Source organism: Phocoena sinus, chromosome 9 (assembly GCF_008692025.1).
Source record: "Phocoena sinus isolate mPhoSin1 chromosome 9, mPhoSin1.pri, whole genome shotgun sequence".
Taxonomy (NCBI): Eukaryota; Metazoa; Chordata; class Mammalia; order Artiodactyla; family Phocoenidae; genus Phocoena; species Phocoena sinus.
The window spans coordinates 83,030,874-83,056,432 of NC_045771.1; the positions used below are offsets into that span (position 1 = coordinate 83,030,874).

At 36.7% G+C, this 25,559-nt stretch overlaps 1 protein-coding gene across 6 annotated transcripts in view; it reads left to right on the forward strand.

The window, feature by feature from the left end:
* SEMA3C (semaphorin 3C) overlaps nt 1–25,559 on the forward strand; it is a 187,291-nt gene that overhangs the window by 51,383 nt on the left and 110,349 nt on the right. Inside the window, exon 3 of one of the 6 annotated variants that reach the window (XM_032642657.1) lies at nt 4,780–4,882. The exons of the other annotated variants lie outside the window; for them this stretch is intronic. Coding sequence (XP_032498548.1) covers nt 4,789–4,882 — 94 coding nt within the window. The 5' untranslated portion in view covers nt 4,780–4,788. The remainder of the gene's footprint in view (nt 1–4,779; nt 4,883–25,559) is intronic. 6 annotated transcript variants of the gene reach the window in all.

Consider the following 25,559-nt stretch of genomic DNA (forward strand, 5'->3'; position numbering starts at 1 on the left):
GCTCTGTAAGTTTTGCATACAAGGCAGGACTGTTAAACTGATCGTGCAGTTGATGCAGAAAATTAAAGGTCTGCAAACGAGGAAGTAACAGGATATAAGTGGCATATTTGAGAAATGATTTTATAGTAAAAGTTAAATGAAATAAAATCATCTTTAAATTTTTATTCCTTTGCCCACGCATGTTTATCAACTCTTCAGCCCACTTTCCCCTTGGCTTTTTGAGTGGGGAGAAGTTTTTGAAACCCTTGTACATTTCTTACAGCTATACATACCTCATGTCCTAATGAATGAGATCACATCAATTTAAATGGAACACTGACAGAAAACACAATTTAGTCCATGACAAATTTACAGCCAGAAACTCGTGTTGACTTTTATAGAGGAACATAAATTAAACATGGTCCGTATTAAAGTCTGAACTCCCTCAGGCAAAAATGCACATATTCCTCCAAGGCAAGCTGTTAATATAAAGCGAGGAGGTGTGGTATCTGTGGTGTGATTTGAAGGGCTCCAGGGGAGGTCTTTCTCCCTCCCACGCAGGGAGCACAAGTGTCTAAACTCTACCATTAGAGAGACATTCTTTGAAGTGACTCTTTCTGCTGTACTCTTTTGAAATACAAATCCCATAGAGAACGTTAAGAATTTGGGCTCCCTTACCAAGCTGCTGTGTTTAATTCTGCCTCCATGTTACATTAGCTGCATGCCCTCGGGCAACTAATTAAACATTTCTATGCTTCAGTTTATGCATTTGTAAAATAGAGATTCCAATAGAGTAGTTGTGAGAATTAAATAACACATGTAAAGATAATTGGAATGGTCCCTGACACGTGGTATTCCCTCTGGCAGTGTTAGTGTTTATTGTTATGGCATTGTGGGTAGCACAGGAGGCTGCGTGTCAAGGAGAACTAACTTAACAACTAAATGGCCAAGAAACCCTGATTAAGTAATTTAGCATGTCTAAGCTTTGATTTACTAATCTAAAAATAAGAAAAGTCTGACTTTAGTTCAATTAAAAGGGAGAAAATGTATTCAACAAATGGATGTGCTGAGTGAAAGGAATAAAGAATGACTTTCTAAAAAAAAATAAATAGTGGTCTCAGGTAGTTTACATTCTAATGGGGATAGAACTAATGCAATGCACACTCTGCCGAGTACTTTAATGGAGGCATCTACAAGGTGCTCTGAAATCATGGAAGAGGAAGATGAGAATTTTGAGCACTGCCATCAGAAAAGACATGGAAGAGAAAGGAACTTCTCAGATGGGCTTTGGACATATTAGAAGGGTGTTGTCATGCTACTCAAGTGGGATAAGGTAATTCCAGGTAGGGAAAGGCTCTGATTGAGCCTGTTTCCACAAGGAGGAATGCACAGTGCTTAGCATACAATAAGAGGTGACGTAGTGGAAACTTAATATGGGAAAAAAGAGTTCAGAAACACCGTGGAGAACATTGAACTTTGCAAGTTATAGGCTGCGCTTTTACTCTGCAAGAAAGAGAGAGTCTTTGAAAATTTATAAACATGAGAGGTTTCGATCATCTGTTATCATCTGTTCTATAAGAAAATAAGCTTTGGTAACAAGGCAAAGGAAGAATTGGTGAGAAGAGAGAGTAAAGTCTGAGAAAGTAACCGGAAAAAAGAGGGATTTGAAGTTGCAGTTAAAGATAAGGCGAGGGCTTCCCTGGTGGCACAGGGGTTGAGAGTCTGCCTGCCGATGCAGGGGACACGGGTTCGTGCCCCAGTCTGGGAAGATCCCACGTGCCGCGGAGCGGCTGGGCCCGTGAGCCATGGCTGCTGAGCCTGTGCTCCGCGACGGGAGAGGCCACAACAGTGAGAGGCCCATGTAACGCAAAAAAAAAAAAAAAAAGATAAGGCGATCCCAGACGTGAAACCATAGACATGAGGCTCTTTTTTGGTTTGAGAAATGAAGGAATAAGCGTCAAGGATGATACTGGGATCTGAATCCCAGAAACTTGAAAGATGCCTTTAAGTAAATAGTGCTTTCAGGAAAGGAGAAGCTGCTTTGGGGAAGAAAATAATACATCTAGCAATAAATTATCTGATTCTAAATACCAACAAAAGGAAAACATATTAATCCAAAACATATTTGAGGTGCTCACGGCACCTATAATTCACTTCCCTCCTGCCACAGTGCCTGGCATGGAGAACATCAATAAATATGAATCCAACTCTGATGGAAGGGCTCTGGTGTGGGTCTGGAAAGGCGAAGGAGAAGAATGTAGAACTGGGAGTGAGGCTATGTAGAAAAACATCCCATACTGCATATTTTTACTTCTTCTGTGAGAGTTTTTATGAGGCTATAAATGTTAAAAGTAACACAGAAAATTTGTGCTTTTAACATTTAAGAACTGATGTATGAACAAGTAGGTTTATACATCGAACAATCCCTGCTTGTCTTGTAATGAGATGCTGATTTTCTTTGCTGCTAAAAAACACACTTTCATTAACACTTTGCTAGCTAATTACAGTTAATTATAACATTAAATTCATATGTGATTACTTACAGGAGTGCCAGGTCTGGGGGAGGGGAGCATTCTAGTTCATTTATCTAAGTTACTAAAAATTGCACTGAGTTGTAATAATACCAGGATTTTACATTAAAATACCCTTTTGAAAAATCTCCACTATCCTCATTGTAGTTAAAATTTTAGTTACTCATAATTTATCCATTTGAAATATACAAAGCATTTTATACTCTTAAATATACATTTAACTTAGGTTTTAGGAGTAGTAAATAGTCTTTCCTAATTTTAAATGTGTATTTTATTGTTACAGCTTTTGCTTTGATGATGCAACCTTATTATACATTTAATATGGGTAATTCCCAATTTACAGATAAATTGTTTTCTAAAATGTTGTTGGTTGTCTGTTCCAGTTCCTTTTATGACACCTGGTATAACCACAATAGCAGCTATAGAATCACACAGACATCAGCTGTGGATTCCTGCAATCTGCTATTTGTGGAATTTCTCCAGCCAACTGTAATAAACTCTGCTCCCCCTGCTCCAAACAACAAATTTTGACATCATCATATAAATTTCATGAATAATCTTTGCTTCCTGAGAGAGGAAAGTATATGCTCATCAGCTGGTTACAAATACATGACTAATGAATATCTATATTAATAATCAGTATCCTATTTTAAATTATAAGGGAGGGATCTAGAGAGAAAAGAAGAGATTGCTGTTCCTGGTGCTGCTGTTTGTTTTGTTCGCCTTAACTGGAAGACAGAAATGCAACGTCCTGTATTCTAGAAGTCACAGATTGCTACCTGCAGGTCAGATGACCCACAGACATGTAGACCTTGATCTACACAGTGTTAAAAAACTGCAGAATTAAAAAAAAAAAAGGATACAGGGACTTCCCTGGTGACACAGTGGTTCAGAATCCACCTGCCAATACAGGGGACACGGGTTTGAGCCCTGGTCCGAGAAGATCCCACATGCCACGGAGGAACTAAGCCCGTGTGCCACAACTACTGAGCCCGTGTGCCGCAGCTACTGAAGCCTGCGCACCTAGAGCCTGTGCTCTGCAACAAGAGAAGCCACCTCAATGAGAAGCCGGCGCACCGCAATGAAAAGTAGCCTCCGCTCGCTGCAACTAGAGAAAGCCTGCATGCAGCAACAAAGACCCAATGCACCATAAATAAATAAATAAAAATAAAGATGTACTTGCATATGTGTACAAAGATTTCTTTAAAAAAATGATAAAAATAAACTTATTTACAAAACTCACAGACTTAGAGAATGAACTTATGGTTATGAGGGGGCAAGAAAGGGGGGGAGAGATAGACTGGGAGTTTGGGATCGACATGTACACACTGCTATATTTAAAGTAAAATCCCTTTCCATGAAAAATAAATAAATAAAATAGATAACCAACAAGGACCTACTGTATAGCACAGGGAACGCTGGCTCAGTATTCTGTAATAACCTAAATGGGAAAAGAATTTGAAAAAGAATAGATACATGTATATGTATAACTGAATCACTTTGCTGTACGCCTGAAACTAACACAACATTGTTAATCAATTATACCCAATATAAAATTAAAAGTTTTAAAAAATTAAAATTAAAAAATGCCTTTCCATGAATAAATAAATAAATTAATCAATTAAATAAAATAGATAACCAACAAGGACCTAATGTATAGCACAGGGAATGCTGGTTCAATACTCTATAATAACCTAAATTGGAAAAGAATTTGAAAAAGAATAGATACATGTATATGTATAACTGAATCACTTTGCTATCTACCTGAAACTAACACAACATTGTTAATCATCTATGCTCCAATATAAAATAAAAATTTTTTAAAAACCTGTGGATTAGTTGTCTAATTTTTTAAATTGCGAAATTTCATAATAAAACCTAAATTGTCTGTTTCTCTTGAAAAATTGGAAAATCTGTCAGTACAGAGACTATGGTAGCTAAGAAATGGCTACCCCCTTTATAAGGGCATGCACTTTCTTATTTCTACTGTCCTCATCATGCTTTACTGTTATCCTAAAACTGAGAACAAGACTCAGTTCCTATTGACCATCAGTTTATAGTATCTCCTGGCCTGTTTGACTCATTGGCATTATATACGTAGTCTCTAAATGTATGGAATACTTCCCTGTCATGATGTGTTCTTCAAGGAGAAGGTTAACTAGTGTGGTGTCTGTGTGTGTATTTATACATGTGGATATATAAAGAAATGATAAATGTGCTCTCAGCATTATAATGCCACTCTGCACCCTATTTTCTTCCCTGGTTTCAGATCTATCACATGCCTCCTGCCTGTACTAACAATTCACAAAGCACTTGGGACAACAAGACAGGGAAACAAGGGGAGGTCAATCAACTCAACACTGTAGACAAAAGTAAGAACAGAATTAACTTCAAAATACTATTATATGTTAGTGATTTGCAAACTGTAATACTTTGAAATATTGGCATTTTTATTAGGACATTTGTCCTAATATAAAAATAATTGCCGTATGTATACACCAACATAAATACATTTTCTCTTTGCTTGAAACGATATATTTTGATTATTTCAAAATATTTTCCTACAACCATTAATCAGAAAATATTATGAATTCCCATAGTAGCATGTTAAATTGGTAACTTGTTGTTTATCTCATATATTAACAAAAAAATGCTTTCCTAATAGGGATTTCTCAAATAGGCATTCCAAGGGGACCCCTTCCCTGGAATTCTCTCACTTTTTTCTGCTTATCTGAAACGTACTCATTTTTGTTGGTTCACAAGCTTCATTGTTTCCACAACTTCAGTCTTACATTACTCTCTGCATTCTTTCTAAGCAAATCTAGTTAAGCAAATACGTCAGCTTTTAAGCTATGTAGTCCTAAGAACTTACTTCTGTGGAAATTTTATATTATTTATTTATTCTACCATAGAAATCTTATGTTAAAAATGCAGTGTCTCTAAATGCAAATAATGTTCCATATATTTTAAATGCTTCATATGTCAAGTGATTATTTTAAATTACTAGAGTTATAAGAAGCTATAAGGATGAGCTCCTTCAACACTAAGTTACTATTTGTTTCTTCAGAATGCCCAGTTTTCAGTCAAAACAAACACCTTCTCCAGCTGCCCTGGCACCTTGCAGGAGTGCTGATTATAATTATGCGTAGCCATCCTCATGGAATTCACTGATAAACTAGGTTTTATCCAGGTGACATGACCGCTTCTTAAAGAACTGTGAAAAATAAGTGGAAGTAAAAATAATTGTGTTAGAAGGAAACTTTTTACAGTGTGGTTTTCATTGTTCAAATACATTTCTTTTAATTTGAATATTGACCATAATATTATAGAAAAAACACTGAACCCCTCAGAAGACAGTCTTTCTTTTAATCTCAGGCCTGAGTATTATCATCACTAGTTTATATAATCGCCGATTATATAATCTTGACAAATTACCTAAGTTATCTAATAATCAATTTCCTTATATGTAAATTGAATCTGTGAGTTTTATGCACATTAATTGAGGAAATATCAGAAAGCACTTTGGAATCATTAACCTGATATTTCCAATTGTTAGATAAATGTTATTAAAGAGATACTTATTCAATACTTACTATATGCAAAACACTGAATTAAGCACTACAGGGGACAAAAAGAGAAGCAAAATACAGTGCCTCCTCTTAATGCATTTATAGTTAGGCACTATAATGTAAGGAATTATCTTCTTACAGATCAAGCAAAGTAAAAGCACTATAAATTAAGTGCTACGGACATTGAAAATAGAGAGGTCAGGAAAGTCTGCATATTTGGTTTGCATCCTTAAAGATAGAAAGATGAATTTGGAGAAAGAACATTACAGATAGAAAAGACAATAAAATCCAGGACATGGAGAGAGAATGATTGGAATATGTTTGTGGCATATTAAGTAGATCAGTAGGCCAGAGTGGAAGATAAGTTTAGAGGTATCACGGATGATACAGCTAGAGAAGTTAATTAAGTATTATTGTCTAAGCATATATACAGCTGACCCTTGACCTACACAGACGTTAGGGGCGCTGACCCTCCACACAGTTGAAAATCCACATATACCTTACAGTTAGCCTTCTGTATATGCAGTTCCTCCATGTTCACAGATTAAACCAGTGGTGGATCGTGTAGTACTGTAGAATTTACTATTGAAAAACATCCAAGTGTAAGTGGACCCACACAATTCAAACCCATGTTGTTCAAGGGTCAACTGTATTTTGGAGGCTTTAAGGTGTTTGTGGGGGGTTTGTTTGTTTTTCTTTATTATTTTTTAATCTCCTACATTATACTCAATCTTTCTTGATATTTTTTCTGATCACTGGATAATTGGAGTTTACTTTAGTAACTACATAATAATCCTTGCAGCATTGAATTGAACGTTGAATAAAAACTCCATACAGAGAGAAATATGGTGTTTAATTCAACATTGTATTCTCAGAGCCTAGTGGCTGACAAATAATACACACTCAGGAATATCCTTTGAAATAATTAATGTTGCTATGTCAATGATATTTACATTTTTAAAACTTTAAATCATCTTTCTAAAGGCTTTAACCATTTAAATTTATAGCTATTTAATTTGCATGAACAAACCTGAATTCTGGCTTGGTATATATTTCCCTTGATATATTGCCCAAATCTTATAAAATATGATGTGGCCATAAAATGAAGTAGTTTATAAAATTCGGGTATTTTATTGGATAGTCAAACCAGGCCCATAATATTGAAAACCGTTGCAAGTAAATATGTGACTGTGACATCATGCTACTCAGAACAAATTTAACTGCATATTATAATATTACAAATGACTGAATTATTTCTAATATATTAATAAGTTTTCAGAACTAACTGATCTGGAAGCAATGCCTTTTGAACATACTTTATGATATATATTTTTTCCTTTTAAGGATAGACACTCCTGTGGTTTAGGAATAATGGATGGATGAATAGATTTAAAAATCAAAGTTTTACTGAATATAGGAGAAAGTAACTTTTTTTCATGTGCCCTACACTCAAAATTTGTTCTGTAGTGCTGTTGTCAGGACATAAAATGGCAAAGGAATGCTCACATTGCTATGTTCTCATTTTCTTGTGTTTGGTCAACTGGATAAAGGTCTTTGTTAATTAAGTGAAAATCCATATTATTTCATCCTGTGTGCCTTTGATTTAAAGTCACACATAAAGCTATATCAACATTGCTGACATTAAATAAACAAACATCAATTAAAGAACAAAACTGTGCTTTGGAGGTATCTACAGAAGAAAAAGCACTCACCAAGCAGTAGGTCTCTCGCCAGACACAACTTTTCAAGCCCCACAGCACCTGTCTTCACGGTATTCTAAGAAAAGAAGCAAGCAAGCAAACAAAGGTTTGTGTGGGTGGCCTTCTACTCACTATCTATCCCCTTTGATTGAATGGACTTGCCAGTTCTGTCTCTGCCACTGCTGGAAGAATAATGGCTGTGGGCCCTTGACCTCTGCAAGTTTGGGATCTCAAACCTCCACTCTGGGTTTCTGCCAATTAAACTTAGATCTTGTTCCCTGATTGAGATTATTTTAATATTATCAAATAGAAACAGGATAATGCCTCTGTAGCTCTCAGGCTGTTGGACAGAGCTCAAGCTATGTATAGGTTTTACCATGTTAAATCAGTTTTCTCTGTCATGTTGTAGCAGTGTTTCAAGGGACACGGTTGGACCATTGTATGTCCAGAGACTCATGTTAGCAGAAATGTGATGATGCTCCACTCTGAAAGTGGCTATAATAGAGATGATGAAGTATCTTAGGGAAGCAATAACAGGATTCATATATTCCTGAAATCTTAACAAAGAAGCCAGAAAACAATTGGCCATCGTTGAAGATTCATAATATTTTTTTAAGTTTATTTTTATGATTATAAACTTAAGCTGCTGGACTTTAGTCACAGTTTATTCAGTAAAAGCTAGGCAATAGTTAATTTCTCCTAGGAAACAGTGGTATTGCTGAAAAGTGAGTGGGATAAAAATGCTAGTCTATATGCATTTGCTGGGCATACATTTAACCACAAGGATTATTTCAGTGGAATTAAGACTTATTTGAGTAAAACCTAAGGGGGATTTATATAAATAGCCTTTTATATTTTTTTCCCTCTTCATTAAAAGATTTTTCCCAAGTTTAAATATGTTTATAGCCCAATAGATGAGACATTCTTGAAAACCGGTTATTTAAAAAGTAAATTGTGTCTGACAGATTTAGAAAGGGACTCCTAAACCAAAACATATGTGAAAGGTGTTAGAGATTTCTAAATTTCAGTTCAGTGCAGAAACATTTTCTGTGCCAGCCCCTGAGCTGGGAGCTGAGCTATCATCACCAAATAAGGCCTCATGCCTTGTCTCAGAGAAGAGCTTACCATCCAATGAAAGACACCCAAATGGAGGCTGTCAGCAAACTGTGGCAGTGGAATTATTTTCAAAATGTGTGCCCCTGAACAATTGTTAACATAGAAAACACACACACCAAAAGTCATATCTTTGTTTTCAACATGGAGTTCAGTTCATGCAGTTGTATAGCCATGATTGAGAGGACTAGTTGCTACCCTGGCTTAGAGAGGTGCTTGTAGGCATTTGTGAGCTCACTAGACCAACCTGAGGCTTGATGTGACTATTTAGGATGAACTTGGAAATGATAGAGTAGAAAATAAGTTATCCCTTGCGGAGAGTGTGTTGGGTGCTTTTCCAAAACAACCAAAACTCTAAGACAAGCATACCAAAACTTAGCAGTACACCTGTTATAAAAAGCAAAGGAAGTGATTTCTAGACCCATAAACATTAAGGAAAAAAAGTTATCTAAATATGTATGTCTAAGCATATAATTAGGATAAACCATTATAATACCTCATCTATATAGATGAAATAAATGTAGTTCTTTTTACATACAAAAAAACTGGGAAATTATCCTGAGTTTTCACCTCTATTTTTTCTTGGATTTTTAGTCTAAGAACTAAAGTGAGATGAGTGCCTGTCTCAGGAGGGAGTTTTAGGCAAAAGTTTCAAATGATGAAAGGTGAAAGAGAGGAAAAAAAGCCTGAAAAATCAAAAGCTCCTATAAATTCTGAGTGTTGCAGTGAACGAGACAAATAATGCAACTCTAAGTAAGGAGCCTGAACTTCATCCTCTCTAGATACATTCAGTTCTACATGTCTAAGGTTCAGTTATATTCAAATTCAAGTTGGATTGGAAAGGTTTGTTTCCTCCCTAAACTTAGACTCCTAAAATAAATGGAAAAGACAAATGCAGAGTTACCTCTAATTCATAGTTGCTCTATGTAAAGCTAGATCCAGTCTCGACTAAAATGTATCTGGTCTAATTAAACTTTGCAGGGCTGTGTGAAAGGATGTAAAAAGGTTGGGCTCTGATCTGCACCTGGCAGGTTCATGAACTTGGATGGCTCAGCCTGATGTAACTCAAGCTTCTTATTTCAATTTATCTTAGGCATTTAAAAAATTTTTTATTCATTTTCTGTACTTCATCTGAGCATGTGTGATTTGTAAACACCAGTACTTGATGTAGCATTTACTTTATTTGATGATTTCCTTGTCTGTAAAAATAGGGACTGAAATTCCTCCTCCAAAGTTTTGTAGTTTTATGAGTTTATAACAAAAATCTCTAATCTCAAAGACTCTTAAGTGCAGTACCTTAGTTTGCTGTACAGTATTCACAGAGGTTTTTCAGTTTGGAATATATCTGGACTTCTGCATAACTAAAAATTTCCCTTTGGGGTTTAGTGTCAAGTCATCAGTTAAACCAGATGGAAGCCCTAAAGGCAAATATCTTTGTTCCTTCATAATATAGATTAGTAGGTCTCAAACCTGCTTGAACTTCAGGATTCTCAGGAAGATTTATTTAAAGTATACATTTTTGAGCCCCACCCAAAGGAATTGTCAGCCAGTGGTTTATAGTAGGGTCCAGGATACATATTCTTATATGACTCTCCTGAAAGCCTTCCTCAAATACAGATAGATTTAGAAGCCTACCATAATCTAGGGTCACAAATGCCTAAGAGTATTTTCAATCTGTCAGTGCCGTAAGTGTGGTTGAGTCCTTTAGATGCTTAAAAAAAATAAGGTGAAATTAAAGCAATATCTTAGATAACACAACAAAACTCCCCATATCAGTGTCCAATATCTGAACATTGTGGAAGTTTTAAGGGAAGAAGAAAAAATCATCAGGCTGTTTGATTCAGTTTCCAACTTTGTGAACATAGAATATCCTTGGTCATATTTAGAAACATCACAATTAATAACAAGATATTAACAAACATATCATACAACTAAAACACTGGTAAATGTTTAGCTGGTAAAAATGTTTGAGCTGATAGAAATTTTTAGTTTGTTTAGTTAGCAAAGAATCCTTAGTTCCTTTAAAATATTCTTCATGCTGACTCTAAGCTAACTTGTCTGATCAAAATATTTCCTTCAATATTATTGTCAAGTGGTCAGGAGTCTAGACAAAGGGAAGAGCTGGCCATCCTCTCTAGAAAATAAGTTTCTGACAGATATAAATGCTCATAAGTATATGATTTTAATTTTTTATGATGTATTCTTGGATGGAGAAAAATCCATTCATATCAGGTTATGACTACTAATTTAAAAAATTTTAATATACCTTAAGCAAACACTTTATCTAGTGATAATACTGAGATGTCGTGGCTAATTTAGCAATCAATCATGCAATTAAGACATTGTTTCGTTTTTCTTTTTTGGTCTTTTCTTGCCTTTTCCTTTCTTTTAACTGCTGAACATTTATGAAATTATTGTTTTGTTGAGTAATTTGTTGGGTTTAAGAATATATGGAGCATGGGCACATCCTTGAAAATTCAAATTCCCTTCAGTAAAGGACCCTATGTCACTGACGCCAAAGCCTGCATCATTTGAAGTATTTATGTCCTCTTCTTGGAAGTCAGGAATTTGACTTTAATTTAAGGAACATATATATACATAGCAGGCAAAAAGAAATTAAAATGGATTAAATTCAAGAATCAATTTAATGAAAGGCTTAGGTGAAGGTGAAGAGAGACTTTCTTTTTCTAACATACATTGATGATGAAATTTGTGAGGCTAGGGCCTCAGTGACTGCTTCTCCAGATCCCATCCAGTGGCGTGGGGTGATTAGAATGAAATAAGAGGGAGGAAGAGGAGAGGAAGGGGAGGATGGAGCTAACATTGATTTTTGCTTCAAGCTAAACCCCAGAGGCTTTAATTTTCATCTCAAAACATAGGGGAGGCAAATGGAGTGACCATTTAGGTTGATTAACACCTTGAATTTCTTCCATACTAGGTGACATGGTGTGTGTGGGGCGGAAGTCTCCTTGTTCTCTCACTAAGGGCCATAGGCCCAGGTAAAGGATGAGATCTGTTTCTTTTCAGTTCTAGCTCCTTCAGCAGTAGAGACATGTAAGTGGATGAGTTTTACTTAGTCACAGAACTGTCAGTAAGATAATAAGATGTTTATAACATTTTTTTTCAGAAAGGAATTTATATCTACAATGCTCCTTTGTTTATTAATCCTTAAACTCTAAGATTAAAGTACACAGTTTTTATCAGCATAAATTCCTCTTCTGACCTACTTTTCCCAACCATTGCAGGATTGTGTGTCCTTCGAAAATCTCTGATGGGGGTGGCACCATTATTTGAATGCAGTGCAGCACAGCAGTGCCAGCCCCTCCCCGCTTTTGCTAACCCTTGTTCCTTCCAGGTTATCATTTTATTAGTTCAGGGTGAATTTATATTCTTGTTTTTTGTTTGTTTGTTTGACATGCCTTATCTGCTAAACAGAGGAGAGAATGGACAAAAAACAACTATTCTAAAATGCAGCCTCAAAGCGGTCATTTTTTAAGTTGAGATCATCTGTTAAATCCATTGTTATCCTGACACCTTTATGAAATCGGAAGAATGGTAAATTTTTACCTGCATTCATGAAGAGCCTTTTAAGAAATAATAATTATAATTTTAAAACTCTAAAAAAATTAGTAACAATAGTTAATTAAAAATTCTTTTTCTGATTTATTAAAGACTATTTTAAGACTGGTTATCTGAATACATTTAATCCAAATATCCCACACACACAAACCCTTTTTAAAGAAGCAAGAAATAAATTCATAAAGGCTTACCTTTTATAGAAATACATGATAATGAGACTGCTAAATACATGCCAAGTCTAGTTAAAACATAATATGAGAAACTGAGAAAAAGAAAGCTCTTTTTAAAAAGAGCTTCAAGGTGAAGTGAAATCTAAACACTAACAAAAAAGTTATCTCCTCAGCTCAAACTGGTGTTACAACTGAATATTTCAAAGGAAGTAAACTGTTAACATTATAATCTCCTTTTATCTCTATCAGTTCCTTAGAGTTTGCATCTTGTTGATTCTACTACAGTCCTCCAGGGTGTGATTAAGATCAAGGTCTCTGGAACCAGGCTGCCCAGGGAGCCAGGCCTGATTCTGACACTTAGTAAATGCTGTGAGTGTGGGCACATCATTGAAATATCTGTGCCCAATATCCTCCTCTGTGTAAGGTTAAAAATAATATGTATGGTAACCATCCATCTTAGTTTGCCAGGGACAGTTCCCATTTATGACAGTTGTGCTGAAGTAATTATAACTAGCTCCCCCTTTCACACTCAGAAATGTCCCATTTTAGTTGATAAATTATAGTTTCTTTTCTTAAATGGCTATTGTGAAGGTTCACAGTTATGTAAAGGGCTTAGAGAAACGTTACCTATAAATGTAAGATTATTGTATTTCTTGTAAGATTACTATATTTCTTGTCTATTATAATTCCAGTATAATTCCAATGTAAAGAAACGGAATTGACAAGGGAAATCTAGTAGTTCCACATGCCCTGTGCAATAACATAATGGACAGTGGAACAGCATGGGCATCCTAAATACGCCCAAAAGTCTATTTTCAAAGAATCTGGTTGTGTCTTGTCTTATATATAAATATAGAAACAAAGTTGTTATATCAGTAGGTCTACATTCTAAAATTTTCAAGCCAAGGGAGTAATAAAATACAAAAATGAAAAATAATGCTATTGGTAGAAAAACATGTATGGATGTTAGTCTTTGAAGCAGACATCATTTTAGGCAAACAATAGGTTATACATTAGCCATAATATAACTGGGTTTAGTTGTTGGATAAACACCCTCTCCATAAAGATGTAAAAGAGCACAGATGGCCACCCATTAATACAATGGCCTAATACTTGCCTGATAAGCATCAATATACCTGTGCTGTTATTAAAATGTTGAAAAACCCCAAGTAACCTTTCCCAGCTTTGTTGCCTCAGCCTTACCCAAGAACCTTGGTCTCACCCAGGATCTAGCAACTAGGAGGTTCATTTTTGCCCCAGCTGTGGATCCCCAGAACTTGGCTCTAGCTTAAGCTTATGACCTTTCTAATGGGAGGTACTTCTGCTGTTCCTTTAATAGTCCCCCCTCCCCCAGAGTGGAGGGCTTAAGAAAATTGTTCCAAAACATAATCGGGTAAAGGAAGTCTCCCCTCTCCATGTAAATTCATAAGCTGTGCAAGTTCATGTGGAGTCTGCTCTGAAGGTCACCTCAAGCAAAGGACAAATGGGAAACTTTGGAAAGACTTTCTGTCATTGTCTTTGACAGAATTTTGGGAGGAGCATGTAATTTTCCAGAATTAAAAGAATATTTTTATCAGTAACCTCACTTTAAAGTACATAACCTATTTTTCAGGATCATTTTAATGCCTATTTATAATCGAACTGTATTAGAGCAAAATAATTTGTTTTTGAATTTTTTTTTATTTTTTATACAGCAGGTTCTTAATTAGTTATCCGTTTTATACGTATTAGTGTATATATGTCAATCCCAATCTCCCAGTTCATCACACCACCACCATCTCCCCCCGCCACTTTCCCCCCTTGGTGTCCATACGTTTGTTCTCTACATCTGTGTCTCTATTTCTGCCCTGCTAAATAGAGCAAAATAATTTTTAATTGTGTAATAACCTTAGTTTTCATTATGGAGATTATGCGATTGAAATTATTTTATTTTCTTTGTAAGGATGTCAGAAAAGAATCTCCTCTTCTTTTGAAGAAATTTCTGAATAGCAAGTGACCGCAGCTACTGTTCCAAAGGGACAGGCATGCATTTCAAACCAGTGACATCAAGAAGGTCAGGGATTAAGCTGCACACGTAGCAATAATGTGAGGAGCAGACACTTGAGAGTATCTTGATTTTCCACAGGGATTGCTTTCAGAGACCCAACTGGGGACTATAGTGAAAGGGTTCTTCTGCTTCTAGTAAAATGTGTCTGAGTCTTGTTGTAGTGCCAGGGCGATGACGAAATGCTTGATCTCTAGCAACACTCTGTCAGTGTGTTTGCATTAGCAACCTGAGTAACTCTGCACAACAGTAATAAGCACAGGCATTTAAAGGCAAAGGGTTTCAGAAGTGTGGAGAACAAACCCAAACATAAATTATTGATGATATTCACCTTTCAATCCAATTTTTATCATATGAAAATTACCATTTTCACTGGTATAATTTCTGATGTACAAATACAGCTAAAATTAATATTCTCTCTTTTCATGAAAATGTACCACAATTTAGGCACATGTTGATTTCTTTTACCAATAGTGGACTATATTAAACTTTGTTTTTCTTTATCACTTGGCATCTTTTGTGGCCATTTTGGACTGTGACGGCCTGTTTTTTCCTACATGTTCCAATACCATTATCCATAAAAATACAGTTTTCCCCCTTCTGTTCCATGAGGGATTTCAGCTGATTCTAGTACTTGGTTATTTTTCTCCCCTCTGAACTCAGTGATTACTGTCAATGGTATGGTAGGCTGAATAATGGCTCCCTGAAAGATGTCCATATCCTAATCCCTGAAACCTGTGAACGTTACCCTATATGGCAAATTTGACTTCACACATATGAATAAATTTATGGTCTTGAGAGCTGGAGATTATCCTGGATTATCCAGGTGAGCCCTAAATACAATCACAAATTTGCTTGTAAGAGAGATTTGACACAGAAGAGGAGGTGGTTTCTAGCCCAGGAATGCCAGTAGCCCCAGAAACTAGAAGAGGCAAAGCAGACATCCTCCCCACAGAGTATCCAGAGGGAGCGTGGTCCTGCCAACACCTCAATTTCAGCCCAGTAATACTGATTTTGGACTTCTGGCTTCCAAAGCTGTGAGAGAATACATTTGTTTTCTTAAGCCACAAAGCTTGTCGTAATTTGTTATAGCAATGAGGAAACTAACACACCATGACTCAGAGACTATGTATAGATTTAAATACCTTTTCTTTTCAAAACTATGATTTTCAACAAATCATAGATTCAGAAAAATTACAAAAATCTTCATTATAAATAAATTACCACATGAGTTGGCACATACTTGTGTAACTACCACCCAGGTTGAAAAATATGTGTGGTTTCTTTTTGTCCATCTCAATTACTATCCTCTCCCTTTGATCCCAAAAGCTTGGCCTCTTTTCTACTTCACCCAAAACTCTTGTCTCTGAGATGTGATTCACCGGTGCCGAACCACATCTCAGAGACAAGAGTTTGGGGTGAAGTAGAAAAGAATAGCTTTATTGCTTTGCCAGGCAAAGGAGGACACAGAGGGCTCCTGCCCTCAAAAACTATGTGTCCCAACTTGGGAGGATTTGAGGACTTTTATAGCAGTAGTTCAAGGGCGGGGTTGCTGACAAGATTAAGGTGTGTGCAGGGGCTGCACTCCCTTAATGTCTTCTCAGGTGGGCAGTCTCCTCATCTGATGAGCTTCTCTGGCCCCATGAATCTCGCCTCAGGTGGTTTCTTGACTGCTCCTCCTTTGATTAGCAACTGTTCGAATCTGCCCTTTGGAACTCAGGGATGGTCATGGAGGCTGGAGTCTTACCTACATGAAAACGGGGAGACAAAAAGGCTTTCGTGCCTGGAAGCCCCACAGGGTCCTTCTTGGTTTCAACTTCTCCTTGAATGTATCTACTGTCCTGATTTCTAACACCATAGATGAATTTAGCCTGATTTTGAACTTTACGTAAATGGAGTTGTATAGTATATTTTTTCTTTTGTCTGACTTATTTTGCTTAACATTTTGTTTGAGAGATTCAGTGACATTGCTATGAGTAGAAGTAGTGTATTCCTGAGCAATACCCATTGTAGGAAAATACCATAATGTGTTTATCCATTCTCCTGTTCATAGACATTTGTGTCATTTCCAGTTTGAGGTTATCATGAATAAAGCTGCTGTGAACATTTTCATATCCTTCTTTTGCACATACCTAAGAATTGAACTGCTGGGTCATATAGTATGCACATTTTCAAACTGAACAGGTAAAGCCAAATTATTTTCTAAATGGTTATATAAATTTATACTGTTTTAGCAGTATACATAGTTGTTCTATATCCTCGATAAACTTGAAAATGACCATACATAAAAAAACTTATTTATTTATTTTTTGGCTGCATCGGGTCTTAGTTGCAGCACGCAGGATCTTTTGTTGCGGCACACGGGATCTTTCATTGTAGCACGCGAGCTCTTCATTGTGGTGCGTGGGCTTCTCTCTACTTGTGGTACGCGGGCTCCAGAGCATGCGGGCTCAGTAGTTGTGGCACGTGGGCTCAGTAGTTGCAACACGCAAGCTTAGTTGCCCCCTGGCACGTGGGATTCTACTTCCCTGACCAGGAATCGAACCGGTATCCCCTGCATTGCAAGACTGGACCACCAGGGAAGTCCTGACCATACTTTATTTTATTATTTTTGTGTTGAGGTATATTTGACATACATTATATTAGTTTCAGGTGTATGACATAATAATTTAATATTTGCATTGTTGATAAATGGTCACCACAATAAGTCTAGCTAGCATCTGTCACCACACATAGTTACAGAAGTTTTTCTTGTGATGAGAACTTTTAAGATCTAGTCTCTTAACACCTTTCAAATATGCAATACAGTATTATTAATGATAGTTGCCATGTTGCATATTACATCCCCATGATTTATTCATTTTATACCTGGAAGTTTGTACCTTTTGACCCCTTTTACCCATTTTGCCCACCCACCCCAACCATCCACCTCTGCAACCACCAGTCTGTTCTCTGTATCTATGAGCTTGGGTTTGTTTGTTTGTTTTTATATTCCACATATAAATGAGATCATACAGTATTTGTCTTTCTTTGTCTGACTTAGTTCTTTGTCTGACTTCCTTTGTCTGACTTAGCATAATGCCCTCAATTTCATCCTTGTTATTGCCAATGGCAAGATTTCATTCTTTTTTATGACTGAATAATATTCTACTGTATATATCAAAATATATGGCGCATTTTCTTTATCCATTTATTTGCCAATGGACACTTAGGTTGTTTCAATATCTTGACTTTTTTAAACAATGCTGCAATGAACTTGGGGGTGCATGTATCTTTGTGAGTTAGTGTTTTTGTTTTCTTCATATAAATAACCAGAAATGGAATTGCTGGATCATATGGTAGTTCTATTTTTAATTTCTTGAGGAACTTCCATACTGTTTCCCATAGTGAGTGGACCAGTGTACATTCTTACCAACAGTACACAAGAGTTCTCTTTTCTCCACATCTTTGCCAACACTTGTTATTTCCTGTCTTTTTGATAATAGCCTTTCTAACAGTTCTGAAGTTATCTCTCATTGTGGTTCTGATTTGCATTTATTTCCCTGATAATTAGTGATGTTGAGCATATTTTCAGGTACCTGTTAGCTTGTATGTCTTCTTTGGAAAATGTGTATTTGGTTCCTCTGCCCACTTTTTAATCGTTATTTGCCTTTTCTTCTTCTTTTATTTCTTCTTCTTTTTTTTTGCTATTGAGTTGTATGAGTTCTTTATATATTTTGTATATTTTGTATATTAACTGATATAATTATATCAGATATATAATTTGCAGATAGTTTCTCCCATTCAGTTTATTGCCTTTTCATTTTGTTGATGGTTTCCTTTGCTGTGCAGAAGCTTTTTAGATTGATGTAGTCTCACTTATTTATTTTTGCTTTTGTTGCCATTGCTTTTGGATGGAAAAGATGGAAATGGCCATCTTTATTATTTATTTTTATTTTTATTAAAACAAAAATTTTAGTGAACCTGGTAGCAATATAGTGATATCTCATTGTAGTTTTAATTTGAATTCTCTGGATCACTAACGAGTTTAAACACTGTTTCAAATGTTTATTGGTAATGTAGATATCTTGCAGAGTACAAAACATTGCCTATTTTATTTTAGTTTATATTTTTCTTACTGATTTCTAGGAGTTCTTTAGACATTTTGGATATCAGCCCTTTATACGTTATATGTATGAGTTTACAAATCTCCTATTATTTGGCTTGCTTTTTCACACACTTAATGATGCTCTTGTATAAATGGAAATACCAAATTTAGTGTATTCCAGTTCATCATTCTTTTCTTTATGACTTATATTGCTTTTGCTGTATTTAAGAAATTTTTACCTATCCCAAGGCCATAAAGATAGTATTCTGTTTTATTCTCTAGGGGATTTGTTCACCAACTGAGATTGAAAGTACCCTCACCTATAGTGTTTATTTCCTTTTTTCTTTGAAAAATTATGAAATGGTACATTATTATCTACTACATTCAGTAGCACCCGCCCTTTAAGAAAATGTATTTTTATGCATAAGAATCTTTTTATTATGTGTGAAGTAGAGACCTTAATAAAAATAACTTATAGTCTATCAGTTTAAAAGATATATTAAGGCTTTAAAATCAGGGAAAAGTATTATGTCAGCAATGGTAATTTTTCCTTTTACGTATCTACTCAACAAAAGTATCAAAGTTCTTTAATTCTTAAAGCTTAGTCATGCTACTTCCCCTCTGGTTTGAAATTCTAGGTGGAAAAGCTGTTTATAAATGATACAAAATGAAGGCTAAATAAATATTCTTGTATTATTTTTCATGCAGAACAGTAACTGTAGAAGATTAAGCAATTATCCACTCATGGTAGAATTAGGTAGACATACTTAAAGCTAAATTTAGAAACTTAGCTGCAAAATGATGTTTTGTATGACATTCAAAAGCTGGATGAAGGAGGCAGTAAAATCTCTTGCCTTAAGAAACATGTGTTGCTGTGAAACATGATAAGGGGAAGGGTGCCAAAGTAAGTTTATGAGTGATCTTATCATCTCCCCAACTAAGAGACTGTGGTCAATTTCAAGAGAGGGATTCTAGAGTTAGAAAAAGGCAGAATTCCTTCATCTAGATTTTACAATGAAATTGTCATGAATAAATCCATCATAGATTGAAAAATGAAATGAAAATGACTACGTTCTATAAAATACAAAGGCTGAGGGCTTCCCTGGTGGCACAGTGGTTGAGGGTCCGCCTGCCGATGCAGGGGACGCGGGTTCGTGCCCTGGTCCGGGAAGATCCCACGTGCTGCGGAGCGGCTGGGCCCGTGGGCCGTGGCCGCTGAGCCTGCGCGTCCGGAGCCTGCGTGTCCGGAGCCTGTGCTCCGCAACGGGAGAGGCCGCAACGGTGAGAGGCCCGCGTACCGCAAAAAAACAAAAACAAACAAAAAAAAAAAAAAAAAAAATACAAAGGCTGAGTAAATATATGTAAGAAAGAAATACTTCATTAAAACAAGATAGGGCTTCCCTGGTGGCGCAGTGGTTGAGAGTCCACCTGCCGATGCAGGGGACACAGGTTCGTGTCCCGGTCAGGGAGAATCCCACATGCCGCAGAGCAGCTGGGCCCGTGAGCCATGGCTGCTGAGCCTGCGCGTCCGGAGCCTGTGCTCCGCAACGGGAGAGGCCACAGCAGTGAGAGGCCCGCGTACTGGAAAAAGAAAAAAACAAGATAAAGAAAGGAGGATGAAAAAGAATGTCCAGTTTGAAGAAATATTTGGACTTGGAATATTTTGCTTATGTTTTCTAAATGTACTTAACAGAGGAATAGAAAGAGTAGAAATCCTTTGAAAAATAAAAACATTGTAAACTGTAAAAAGGATGGGACTAAGAAGTTGTTTTAGACTTCTCTAAAGAAGGCTATCTTTTTTTTTTCCCCAAATGTATTAAGGGAAGAAATATTTGACAGTGCTCCATGACCTGACCTTGGCCATATTCTATGTCCAGGGTATGGAGACATGAAGGCGGTAAAGTTATCATCTAATAAATGTTTAAATTGCCTGATTTATGCATAGCATATACTTGCTGTTCGTAGACACACTGGCTCTCATGCCTGCTGCTATAGTAAACTGCAGAGACTACTCAGTATTGAAGACTTGTTGACTAATTACGTTATTGACTCATTGTCCGAAATGCATCATAAGCAAAATGAGAATGCCAAGTGAATTTGCTTTTATTAATTTTGGAAAAGGAAAAAGCTACTCTGTACCAGTACTGTTCAGATTTGGTCTTTCATAAATGGCAGAGAGTGCCCACACGTGATAAATACAGAAAATCAGACTGTTATCAGTCCACAATGTGGTAAATACAGAAAATCAGAGTACAACCATTTGACAAAGTACTGTACAGTAAGTCCCCTACATATGAACCTTCAAGTTTCGAACTTTCAAAGATGCGAATGTGCGTTTGCATGTCCGGTCACGAAAGTTCACGTGTCTGGCATATATTGTCACGTGCTTACATTCTCTACAAGTGGTTGTGCTTTTGTGTACTTTACTGTACAGTCCTGTATAGAGTACAGTATCTTTATTTCAAGCTAGATCTGCAAGAGGATGACTTCATTGAACTCCTTGCTGTGCAACATGAGGAGCTTACTGGTGAAGACCTGATGGAATTGGAGGCCCAGAGAAAGGAAGAAGAGAGACAAGAGGAAGAAGAAGTAACTGAAGAACCGAAGAGATTCACAACGCAGGAAATGGCAAGGGGGTTTTCTTTATTTGAGGAGGCACTGTTAGTTTTTGAGGCACAGGACCCGAATGCAGAATCGTACACGAAGGTTGCAGCAGCCGTTCACAATGCAATCTAGTGCTACCGTGTCATCTATGATGAGAAAAAAAGAGCTACTATCCAGACATCACTGGATCGTTTTTTCAAGAGGGTAGATAGAATTGAATCCAGCAAGGAACCAGAACTTTTGCCATCAACGTAGGGCATGAGTGAAATTGCAGCTTGCCCTCAATCTCCTATAGCTGACGATCCTTCAGCTCTACCATCTCCCACCTCCTCTCCCTCCTCCAGTCAGTAACTCTTCTTGCCTGTTCACTCGATGCCAGCCCCTGGATGCCAGCTGTTGCGCTGTACTACTGTACTTTTCAAAGTACTATACTGTAAGATTAAAAATGTTTTCTTTATTTTTGGTGTTTGTTTTTTATGTATTATTTGTGTGAAAAGTATTATAAACCTAGTACAGTACAGTACTATATAGCAGACTGTGTTAGTTGCGTACCTAGGCTAACTTTGTTGCACTCACAAACAAATTAGACTTAATGAACGTGCTCTTGGAACGGAACTCGTTCGTATGTAGGGGACTTACTGTAATGTCAACTGAATCTAATGTTAAGAAATTTGGGATTGAATTTTGTATGGCTGAGTTGTTAATTTTCACGTACCTAGAAATTCACTTTTATTATATGTTACAAAAATAAAACAAACAAAACACTTGTCCTTCACCACTGATCATTTGAAAAGGATTAGTCTATACCACTCTGGCCTCAAATTCCCTCCATGGTGAATGACAAATAGTTGAAGTCAGGCAACACTACCTGCTGGGACAAATAATCCTTTCTCTTCTCTTCTCCCTCCCTCTCCCCCAAATTGAGTTGAAAATTGAAGGCCAGTTTAAGCAATTTTTATTGAACAGGCACAATCTCCCAATGTCTCTAAAGCATTCCTAAGGTTTCTAAAATAAATAATAAAAATTTTTTTAAAGTGCCCACATTTGTGGGACAGATGCATCTGGTTGAGTCCAATATGTGTAAAAATAGATGTGTACTCACTGTGTTTCAATGGAAAGAACTTGAGCCAAGCTTTCCTGGATTCTAATCCTGACTCTACCACTCCCTAGCCATAATCCATCAACACACTTAACTCCTCTAAGCATAATTTCTTTATGTGTAAGACACAAAGTACAAAATATACACCTCGCAGTGCAAAGATTAAATGTATGTAATTAAAACACCTATCTCAGTGCCAGTAAAATAGTATGTTATTAATAAAGTCATTATTTTCATTTCTCACAGGAAAAGTGGGAATTGGTTAAGACTCTAAAGAAAGCGTAGTATTGGCTAAGCCTTAAAAAACATGGAAAAGTTAGCAAGGCAAATAAGACAAAAGAGACTAGTATGAACATAGCTGAGAGGCATGAGGTAAGAAGATGATTTTTAAGACATTACCGGCAGCTCTACTGGCAGGAGCATAAAGATCAAGGAGGAAATACCAAGTGCTGGGCTAAGGAGGTAAGCAAGGGGTCGGGTCACATAGTGTCTTGCTTAGTACACTCATAGGCAAGGAATTTTCTCTTTAGGTGGGACATTTATAACGTGAGTGTGTGGACCCCTACCTCCTATGCACCACCCCCGTGGAACATGGAGGGATACTTGAATGAATGCCAGAGTTTCAGGGATACCCTGAAGTTTCACACATTTTATGGCTATGATCATATATGAAATTTTTGAGAAAAAAAGTACCCCATGGCTTCTAACAAGCTTGTAACTATTGGTTTAGAAAATAGGAAGTCACTGAATAGATTTAAAGTGGGACAGAAGTGCTAAGTGTAAAAGACATGGTCATGGTTAGCTTTTGGATGGTAGTTAATTCGGGTAGAGGCATGAAGCTGGTGTGAGAATTCCACTTGTAGGGTGGAATCTAAGTCTTTTATCCCTAGCTCCCAGCACACAGACTGCCCCATAGTGCCCATGTTTCTCCAACATTCAATAAATATTTGAACAAAGGAGAAGACTAAAAGCAGGAGGAACAGTTAGAAGGTTCATGCAATTATCTAGTCAGAGACATGATAAGTGTCTAGAATTAAAGAGTGATAATTGGGATGGAGAAAAGGTGACAGATTTGAGAGACACTTTAGAGGTAAATCGGCAAGACTCAGGAACTGATTGATTGGCTGTGAGGGAGGAATTAAGAATGATTTCCTGGTTTATAGATTGGATGATGGATGCTGGTGCCATTCTATGCCTTGCTTTAAAGGCAGTTATCTTATACTGCCTTATATTATATTACCTTGAACATACCATATCTTCTCTTGAAGACTGTAGGTTTCTAGAAAGTTTTTTTTTTTTAATTTTTATGGTATTCTCAATAGTAGTTGGTTTAGCCATGTCCAGCTAAGAAGTACTCAGGAAATATCTTTAAAAAACTTAAAGGTGCCGTAGAGGGTATAGTTCAATTTCTAGAGCCTATAGGAACGATTACCTTTTGTATCCCATTTTCAAACTTTCTGCCAGTTTTGGCCTCACAAGAGTTTTCAGTTAATGTGAGGAAACAGGAACCTCTCATAGAATGGGAGTGAAAAGCTGAACAGTATGACTGACTGTGCTTTGTAAATAGTGAAGTAGGAGAGGTCGGATAGGTAGGGTTTAGGAGTTCCTAGTAGAGACTCAAAAAGAGCCGTTTCTCACTGAGCTGTTTTATAGTTTGACTTCTGATTTCATTTGGAAAGTTCTGCTTCTGAAGCAGGTAGGGAATGAAACCCTCTGACAAAGAGGTATATTTTCACAGAACAGATACAGAGAATTTAGGGGGATATTTTCATGGTGGCTGTGTTATATATCTTGAAAATGATTTCAGTGATGTACTAAGTTAGCACATTGCATGCATTTCCTCAAAAAGACATAGTCCACTGCTGGTTAGGTATAGTTCAAAGGTTAGTGCCCTGATAGTATAGAAAGACGGTATGGCGAAGTGGAAAGGACAGTGGTTCTAGTGACAGAAAGACCTAATTTCAGTTTCCTTCCATTGGCATTTTCATTGTGTGACCTTGAAAAAGATGTCTGATTTTTCTGAGAAATATTAACCATTAGTCCCTGAAAATAGGAGTAACAATAATAGTTACTATATTATGAGCAATGTAATGTGCCTATAACTGTTCTTACTGCTTTAAGTTATTAACTTAATTCACCCTAACAGCAAATCCATGAGATAGATGATATCATTATCCTCAGTTTACAGATATGTAAATGGAGGCTTCAAGGAATTAAGTAACTGCTAGATAATACAAGGAACAAGTGGCAAGGAAAGCATTTACCCTGGCACTCTGGACCCAGGGCCTAAACTGTGTACCACTATAGACCTTATAGGACTGTAATGAAGGGAAATAATTAATGGAAAATCTTAGAAAATATTGGACAAACATTTGATTCAATATTTTCAGTGGTAATACTAACATGACAGATTTTCAGGGAGAACTGTGGATCTTAGTACAACTTATAACATTGGGTTTTTTAAAGGAAAAATTAATCTTGAACCTCAAATAATTAGCTTGCTCATTAATTTTTGGATCACATTTGTATATAAGATAGAGATTTTCTGTACCAAAAACTGGGGAAGAGGCCTTTCTGCACAGGTATTATAGCTGTACATAGGGCTTCAGTCCCTCTTGCCTATTTCCTTCTCACACATTTTTGAGACTCTTTCCAAATTCTTTGTGGAAAGAGGAGAACTGGGCAAAAGTGTAAGTTATCTCTGATCTTCACAAAGTCTTGTGAAGAAAAGTAAGTTCACCTTTTGGAGGATCTTGAATTCTTTGTCAGATGGCTTCAAATGACTTTGTCAGATGACTCCAAAAACCATTCTTCCAGTCACACATTGATATTAATTCTACAACCAGCAGCATATTTAAAACAAAGTTGAGGCTTTAGGCCAGAAATAATGTTAAGACCTTGAAGATAATAAAAATAGAGGTAGTCCCTAGTAACATGGGAGGGGCTTGTTTAGATAAAGTGGGAAGGGATATCCCTCCAGTGAGGTGTCAGTTGAGTTCAGAATCAGAAGAAGGAAGCAGTCTTTGGAAGATCTGGTTAATCTCCTTGGCAGCAGCCCTGGAGTGTGTTCAGCAGAAAGATCCG